This window comes from Oncorhynchus mykiss, chromosome 16, assembly GCF_013265735.2.
Source record: "Oncorhynchus mykiss isolate Arlee chromosome 16, USDA_OmykA_1.1, whole genome shotgun sequence".
In the NCBI taxonomy this organism is placed as follows: Eukaryota; Metazoa; Chordata; class Actinopteri; order Salmoniformes; family Salmonidae; genus Oncorhynchus; species Oncorhynchus mykiss.
In genome coordinates, this window is record NC_048580.1 from 60,749,758 (window position 1) to 60,758,788 (window position 9,031).

General features: G+C 39.3%; 2 protein-coding genes across 4 annotated transcripts; both read right to left on the minus strand.

The window, feature by feature from the left end:
- On the minus strand, nucleotides 1–2,995 carry kctd6b (potassium channel tetramerization domain containing 6b). Of its 2 annotated transcripts, XM_021566826.2 has the most exons (3): nucleotides 2,717–2,926; nucleotides 1,742–1,861; nucleotides 1–1,477 (listed from the first exon to the last, which is right to left on the minus strand). In XM_021566826.2, the coding sequence occupies exons 2-3, from the start codon at nucleotides 1,766–1,768 to the stop codon at nucleotides 791–793; spliced, it is 714 nt and encodes a 237-aa protein (XP_021422501.1). In that variant the 5' UTR covers nucleotides 1,769–1,861; nucleotides 2,717–2,926; the 3' UTR covers nucleotides 1–790. The 2 variants fall into 2 exon arrangements, with proteins under 2 accessions (XP_021422501.1, XP_021422502.1); XM_021566827.2 differs by lacking the exon at nucleotides 1,742–1,861 and having other exon boundaries at nucleotides 2,717–2,995.
- A 253-nt stretch (nucleotides 2,996–3,248) lies between these two features.
- On the minus strand, nucleotides 3,249–9,031 carry abhd6b (abhydrolase domain containing 6, acylglycerol lipase b). 2 transcript variants are annotated; one of them, XM_021566830.2, is made up of 9 exons: nucleotides 8,842–9,031; nucleotides 8,520–8,651; nucleotides 7,940–8,096; nucleotides 7,663–7,776; nucleotides 7,349–7,481; nucleotides 7,044–7,201; nucleotides 4,421–4,475; nucleotides 4,123–4,223; nucleotides 3,249–3,818 (listed from the first exon to the last, which is right to left on the minus strand). In XM_021566830.2, exons 2-9 carry the CDS (start codon nucleotides 8,642–8,644, stop codon nucleotides 3,639–3,641), a joined length of 1,023 nt encoding a protein of 340 aa, XP_021422505.1. In that variant the 5' UTR covers nucleotides 8,645–8,651; nucleotides 8,842–9,031; the 3' UTR covers nucleotides 3,249–3,638. The 2 variants fall into 2 exon arrangements, with proteins under 2 accessions (XP_021422505.1, XP_021422504.2); XM_021566829.2 differs by lacking the exon at nucleotides 8,842–9,031 and having other exon boundaries at nucleotides 8,520–8,674.

Genomic DNA, 9,031 nt, shown 5'->3' on the forward strand with positions numbered 1-9,031 from the left:
CAAGCATTTTACTGATATCGTTCATTACAAGAAATCTAATTTGATCAAATAAGTGGCCTATACTAGAGAAATGTGACGATTGAAATGAAATAAGTTTGCTAATATGGGTGATTGTTAATGGGACAATTGATGGTTCAACCATTAAACTAGTAGTAGTAGTAGTAGTTTAAAGGATATATTTTTAAATGGTGGTGCACATGGTTATAAACTTATCTTGCTATTTATCATTATTGCATCAATTCAGGCAATTTATTGTGATATGTTTTTTTGTCCATATCCCCCAGCTCTAAGACCAACTACATCACTGATGACATGAGCTCTAGAATGTTGAAATATAATACTTAATATTGAACATGCAATAATGCCTGGATTCTCAATTGCACCATGCAGATATCATAACCATATGCAATTTATGCCTAAACAGACAACAATGTTAACATTCAGATAAGACAGATGTATCCATATATTTACAGAAGAACTGTTGATTATTATGCATCAATTTATTATCATGATCAAAGTGTGTTTATAGTATTAGGGCATGAATCTATCACTTTTTATTTGCACCTTCTCTCTTCCATTGTGAAGGACGAACCTATTATAGGATATTGTCTTATACACAGTGATTTCGTATCATCATGGCAATGAAATCTCATTACAAGCAGACCAACCAGCTTTTCTTTTTTTCCTTTCAACAATACCATAATAATGTCAATATGTTGCCAATATGTTGGAGAGCGACGATGATGAAAACTGTATGGACGTGACTCCATAGACTACAGCTGTGGCACAGTCAGTCTTCTACTTTGCGAGCCGGTCTGCAGAATGTCCAGTGGTGCTCCACTGTATTCTCATTGGCTCGCTCGCTCATGTGATGCACTCGAGTGTTCCGGATGGTGAAGCCCTGCTTCATGATGTAGTCCATTAGGTGAACCCTGAGGGTCACTTCCTGGTGGTAGTCACACGGTCCAAAAGTGAAGGACACCTGAAAGTCTCTTGTGTCCATCATGTGTTTGTTCCACTTGGTGAAATTTTTGCAGATGCCCTCCAGCAGGGCTTGCACCTTGGTTGTTATGGTGAGCTGTGTGATAATGACAGCCACTGGGTTTGAATACTTGGATAGTTTCCGTGTGCTGGACAGCTCCACCACCTGCTCAAAGATGTCCAGAGGGTAGAGCGGCTTGGGTTCATTGAGGCAATGGATCAACGGTTCGATCAAGTAGAAATCCGCCTCCTTCCTCAGGAGGTCAGTTTCAGTGAAGTCCACAGGGAGTGTGAGCTCGGACGTACGTAGGAAGTTCAGCACGTACCGGAAGAGCGTCCCATCGCGGTCGATGAAGTAGTTTCCCTGGGCGTCCCGCGTTGTGGGAAAATCCCCACGGAACATGGCGCCCAGCATGGAGTCTGGGTACCGCTGCAGGGTTGATAGGGAGGTGGTGTACAGGTGGCCCCCCACATTCAAGGTCACTGGGTTAGTCATCTATAGAGTGAGAAATTGACAAATAATACATTAGCATTGTGGAATTAGACAAGAACATGAATATAGCTATATGAATAAATCAAGAAACAACAGCATCAACAGCAAGATATGATGAACAAAAACATCTGGCAATGCATCAAACATATTTCATTCTAACCACTGTGGTACTGGTCAACATACTCATCTCAGTAGCCACCAACATTACTCTTAATCTGCACTGAATTTTAAGGTAGCCTTGACTTCAGGTTGTCCTGTGTTACATACCCTATGGCCCCAGTCTCCATTCTCCATTTGTAAACAGAAAAGCCCACTTCAAGATCAAACCCAGAAAGGCTGCTGATATGATCAGAAACTTAGTGCAGTATGTCTGGTCTTCAATATCACCTGGGAAAACAAGATAAAAATGTAATCATATTGACACGGGTGTGTTCAGCAAAGTCAGGTGAGTTGGATTGGTCAAAGACTGCAAAACAAGCTCCGAACTGCACCTGTCAATTCACGATTTGCTTAAGAATAAACATCTGTGAGAGTTTATTCATAGAATCAATGATCATGATTCACTCAACAAGAGAATCGACTTACATATTGATCAGCTTGAGGTGGGACAAATCCTGAGCAGAGTTATTGTTAGATACCCATCACAGATGCCTTTGAACCTTCGAATTAGCAGGGAATTTATAATGTTGTGATTTTCAGGCATTTCAATGTGTGGACAGACTGAGGCCAATTTAGTGATTTCCCAAAATGAAGCTAAGAATGACAGACTATGAGAATGAAAATATGTTTTGCAAAGCTAAATAACTACCTACAGTACTGTTGATGTGACCTGTTAGTACAGAGAGAAATGAGAACACAGTAATATACATTGCACCATTAACACACGTACTACAGTGTGACGCCATTGATGCAGAAAAACACGTCCAGCCAGAGCACGGATGCAGATGCGCATCCCCACTTCATCAACTGGCTAGCTGCTAGTAGGCAGCGTAATTGGCAACGTAGACATCAAGAGCAACGATTTGGAGAGTTAGCTAACGATCTATGGCATTGTATTAAACACACTGTATTAAACACTCGTTTGAAATTGCATAGCAAAGGCTTATTTTGACATGCTCGTCTAGTGTATTTTGAGACAACCAACGTGCCATTAGCTACTGTTAGCTAGCTAGCTAGTTAGCTAAATATAACAGCTGTAATTTGTGCTATCTAAAGTGGTCGATAACATTAAAAAAAACATACCTGTATGTGAAAGGTTACCCTTATTATTTCATCGATTCTACATGTTCGTTTAAAAGCTATCTAGACTTATATTTTTGCTCTCATCAATGTTGGCTGCAAGGTGATGAATGGTGTCCGACCACTGTTCCCGATGCCCAGGCTACAGGGTAGTCATTAGTTACCACAACCACAAAATCATAAACCCCGCCTATTCCTACAATTGATATTCTTAAAATCTGATTTAAAACCTAACTCTTACCATAACCCTGATCTTAACCACACTGCTAACCTTATGCCTAACCCTGACCTTAAATTAACACCAAAAAGCACATTCTGGTTTATGATTTGTTTTCGATATAGCCACTTTGTGGCTTTGGTAAATAGTAAAAACCAGGCTGCAGCAAAACTAGCCAGCTGAACAAATGGACAACCAAATTCTTATGCGGGGTTGACGCTAATTCACGAAAATTACAGAGCTCTCACTTTTTTTAAACATGAATGTGTACGTTTGATCAAATAAACATCAAACACACACACAAATACATCTACGGTGACTGTATTAAAACAAATTTTGTTTTGGTCAAATTAACAACAAACACATACATAAATACATCTACAGTGACTAGATTAAAACACATATTTTGAGTGATGATAGAAAAGAGATGGAAGTATTCTTTATTTTATGCACATAGGCTAGCTACAAACATTCCATCAGCATAGTTTGATGAAAATCAATTCAATTAGACACAGGCAGGGTTTAATAATTTAGTCAAATGTGATCAAACATTGCAGGAAGAGGAAAACAACATATTTGACCAAGATATTACATGGGTGAAAAAAATTCCTGAATCTGAAAAATTAAGAGTTTACAGTAAATAGTTGATCGTTAAACCAAAATAAAATACTTGACTAAATAATACAATTTCCATAAAGAATGTATTTCTCAGGAGCGCTTCTTAATGGTTCCGCTGGTGGTACCCAGGGAGATAATAAACTCCATGATGAGTTTGGCTGTCCGGCGAGGCCTCTCCATCACCACAGAGTGGCCACAGTTCTCTAACAGGTCCACCCTGCAACCGGGCAAGGCCTCCGCCACTACCACAGCTCCAGAGACATCCACCACCTGGAGAAGAGAGCAGCTATAAGGTTACTCTTATTTATAGCATCCTTTCTTTTTGATACTATTATGAAAACATGGAGGGTCATATGATAATATATGCTATTTAGCAGATGCTTTTATCCAATTTTGACATATGGGTGGTCCTGGAAATTGAACCCACTATCCTGACATTGCAAGAGCCATGCTCTTCCAACTGAGCTACAGAGGATCATGGGAAGGCAGGTAACTGTCAACATCAGATGCATAATCCCTCTCCTAATATTGTTTAATTTGGATGCATAAGCCTTCTGGCTTTTGGTGTATTTACCTGGTCCTGTTTGCCCCAAATGACTTGCAAAGGGGCAGTAATCAGCTGCAAATTTTCCTGTAGGGCGTATCTGGAGTTCTCACCCAATATCTCCATGAAAACTGTGGAGAGATTCTAGATTTAGCAAACCTTGTCAAAATGAGCAACCCAACATCTGCGATTATGACCTATGACCTGCGACTATCTTATAATATTTAATATTTAATATCTATTTGTCATAGATATGACAAATATTCATACAGAGAAAAATACCTCAAAACATTTGGCTATGAGACAAAGGAATAGAACAGAGACAGACCTTCTTGATAAAAATCATTGTGTGGAAGCCGAACATCCACCAGTCCTTGAAGAATCTAACATATGAAAGCAAAAAATAACAACAGTCTGATATCATTTTTCTATTTGTAGGCATATGAAAGAGGAACATTAGGTAGGCCTTAATGCTTAACGATTAATGTTTTTTGAGTTCTGTTCGGTTTTGGTTCAATTATTTTTATTTATGATTTCAGAGCTTTTAATGCAAATTCTAAAGCCCAAAATAGTGAACATTCAATTGCCAAAACATTGAAAATATTCCATTGTCTCTGTCAGCTCCACATTGGGTAAATATCAATAGAAAATTACTATGAAATAATTAAATATTTTGGTTGTGTATATTACTTCGTTTTTATTTGATGACTTTATTATTTTTCATTCCTTAAAGTCATAATTTAATCTCTTCTCAGGCAGTAGCAGCCAGCCAGACAGATAATCTAACGTCATCTCTGTGCTCCCCATTCTATACTGTCTTTAGTCATCCTATTTAGCTAGGCTAGCCTGCCTAAGTATGCTGCAAAGCTGTCTGACAAAATAATTTGACTAGTTCTTCAAGTAGATAAGGCATACTTTCTCTATCCCTCTCCTCTTTGTGTTGTGTACATTCCTCTCTGTAGTCTGTGTGTATCTAATGAAGCAGACGTAAAAGTGTATCCGTCTGTCTGAGCCGGATAGAACAGGTGCAATGGATTATGGTCATTGTAGTTAATTAACATGTTTCTGCGCTAAACTAGGTTGAACATTTGCTTAATGAAAACTACAACTCCCTTCGGCCCAGCGTCCCACATAGTTATTGACTTGCTTCTGCTCTCGAATGAATTGATTTCTCTCCAGAGAAACAGCGTGTTGGTATCACCAAAAAACAAACTAAATTAAATTAAAATACTTGAACCGAAATCTGTCAATTAGTTGTTTAATAATCAAAAAATAATAATTACGAAATGTCAGTTAATCGCTCAGCACTAGAAGGCCTAAAGCCTTTGCATTTTTTTTCTGACTGTTTTCCATTTTATTTGGTTAGTTCTCTTAAAAAGCACCCTCATAGATATGCAATAGACCTATAGCGCTTTGAAAGTGTGAGTGAAGGGTGGCAGTATTGAATTATGTTATCATAGGACTGCCCATAATTCCCTCTGGCCTACACCAATTGGTGGCCGAGGGTTTGCCTTAGGACGCAAAGGTGCGTCATGAGTCAAGGAGATGGTCTGATGTTTTTATTGACAACAGACCAAGCTAGATATGGGGGGGGGGGTTGTAGTGGGTGGAATATTAGGACAATTGGAGGTTTACACCGTTGCAGCAACAGTATGCTTAACAGTGCAAATATTATGGTAAGCTATATGGACACTTAATAATCATGGTGCTTTTTAATGCTAAGTTTACAAACATTGGTTGTGGTAAGTATAATTGAAACTTGGGTATCATTATGGTAAGTGGGGAAATAAGTACACTACCGGTCAAAAGTTTTAGAACACTTACTCATTCAAGGATTTCTATTTATTTTTACTATTTTTTACATTCTAGAATAATAGCAAAGACATCAAAACTATGAAATAACACATATGGAATCATGTAGTAACCAAAAAAGTGTTAAACAAATAAAAATATATTTGAGATTTGAGATTCTTCAAATAGCCACCCTTTTCCTTGATGACAGCTTTGCACACTCTTGGCATTCTCTCAACCAGCTTCAAATCAAATCAAATTGTATTACACATGATTAGCAGATGTTAATGCGAGTGTAGCAAAATGCTTGTGCTTCTAGTTCCGACCATGCAGTAATATCTAACAAGTAATCTAACAATTTCACAACAACTACTTTACACACAAGTGCAAAGGAATGAATAATAATATGTACATATAAATATATGGATGAGCGATGGCCGAACGGCATAGGCAGGATGCAGTAGATGGTATAGAGTACAGTATATACATATGAGATAAGTAATGTAGGGTATGTGAACATTATATAAAGTGGCATTGTTTAAAGTGACTAGTGATACATTTATTACAACCAATTTTTTATTATTAAAGTGTCTAGAGATTTGAGTCAGTATGTTGGCAGCAGCCACTCAATGTTAGTGATGGCTGTTTAACAGTCTGATTGACTGACCAACATGTCTTAAAGTAATGATTTACTGTCGTTTCTCTTTGCTTATTTGAGCTGTTGCCGCCATAATATGGACTTGGTCTTTTACCAAATAGGGCTATCTTCTGTATACCACCCCTACCTTGTCACAACACAACTGATTGGCTCAAACACATTAAGAAGGAAATAAATTCCACAAATTAACTTTTAACAAGGTACACCTGTTAATTAAAATGCATTCCAGGTGACTACCTCATGAAACTGGTTGAGATAAATAAGTACAAATTTACCTTTATTTGACTAGGCAAGCCAGTTAAGAAAAAATGCTTATTTTACAATGACAGCCTTCCCCTAACCCCCCTTAGACTGCTGCGCCACTCGGGAATGCCAAGAGTGCACAACACTGTCATCAAGGAAAATGGTGGGGGAGGGGTAAAAAAAAAAAATAATATATATATATACATATATATTTTAAATAAAGTAGGCCTAGACCTATGGATCAGTCTGATTACTCCACCTGATGAGGGATCTTAAAGCGGACATGGGAGCAAAGCCTGAGCATATCCTCCATCTCCTCTGGTGTGGACGGAATCAGTGGGATGCTCAGAGTGTAATGGCTGTGCTCAAGGTCCTGCAGATGATTGTCAAATTTTGTCTCACAGGGGTATCGTATACCTAGGGGGTGAAGACATATTGATACTTTTTTTCTGATCAGACTGATTTTTTCCCCTGAATCTCTCCCTCTCTCACTCACTCACACACACACACACACACACACACACACACAGTGATATCGCAATATTGTGATAATGTGTGACTGACCTGCTGGACAGATAAGGGTGATGCTACAGATTTCGGAGGGGAAGCTGGCTGCGTACACTCCTGCCACATTGCCCCCCATGGAGGTCCCGACCAGATGGAAGGGCTTCCTGTTCAGTCGCACGTTCTCCACAAACTGCATAAGGAGTACAACATAGAAACTCTGATGCTACGACTCGTGGTTACTTATTGTGACATAACTTAAGACAACTCTTCTTGTCCCCATTCGTGGTCACCAATGCATCTTTGATGATCTTTCATGCTGTGTATTGGGTGAGCATATGTTGTTCCGATGTGGTGACAGGACCAAGACCCACCTGATGAATCCTCTTGACCTGGCCCTGGATGGAATAGTCCTCTGAGTTGGTACGAGTGGTTCCCTCATGGCCAGGCATATCCACGCACAGTATGTGCAGGTGTTTGGGTAGATACTACATGCCATAGATACATGTCACAAAACTTGATATTTACCCTTTTATGGGAATCAACTATACACGCTAATACTTACTATTACAGTAGTAAAGATAAACCTACCTTTGTCCACAACTACTTTACCAGCCCACATCATACTAGGTGATTTATGGATTATGTTACCTTGACCATAGTGAGCCATGTGTCTTTGTGAGCAGAGAAACCATGTAGCATGAGGATGGATGGTCTGAACCCCGGCTTCCCTCTGTAAGAGTAACAGAAGCGGTATCCCCCACAGTCTGCATAGCGCACCTGTAGACCCAGGGTCCTCCTCCAGTACCTATTGAGGAATTGATAAATACTGTTTCTCTTTCTGAGTCTCTCTGCAACATGTAGAGAGAGATGAGTGGTCTGCTCTTTTACTGTTTCTATTTTGGATTTCCCTTTTTAGCAAGAATGTCTTTAGAGCGTTGTTATGGCTCATGCTGCATGTTGCACCTGAGCAGGAAAAAGAGACGTGAATCTGACTGTGGTGTAGCACAGGATGTGGTTATAGGGGGACTGAAGGCTAGAATCAAGCTTTTCTACTATTATAGTGCAGTTTATTCAGTGGTGGGTGGGATCTCTTTTATGCAGATGTCTAAAGGAGGTGAAAAGGGTACAAAAAAAACAATCTCTCCCTTTAGCAACCTTCATTTCTAATCCATAAAACTGTCTAAGAATTCGACACCACACAAGAGTGAAATACGGCACTATACCTTACCAGTAATATATTTTGATGAGGGCTGAGGGCCAGAGGAGAAAAGAGGCCACAAAAGACAGAATAGGAATGGCCAACGTTGCACCAGCAAGGACCAACAAGTTCACCATATCTAAATCCGCGGCCATGGCTCCCCTGTTCAAAATCAACACACACGCTGTTATACACATTATGCCTACTGTATAAGTATGGGTTAATACAAGTAGTTCTGATTTGACCTTCCCCGGGGGGAGGGGGGGACATGGGACAATATGTAGTAGGCCTAATCAATTTAATCCTAATAAAATGGCTATACATTGTGTAATAAATGAAGAAAGAAACTTACTTGATATGGTGATGTGTTTTTTATTCTCTTTGAATAACTGTCATGGGTCGGTTTAGTATGAGAATCTACCAGAAGAGCTGAATCAGCTTCGTTGATCTGTCTGTCTAACGACCCAGTTGACCCAGATGTGAGATGCGTGGAAATTATTTGCCTGGTTATCTTCTCTTGAATGTTGATAAGTTTAACTGGA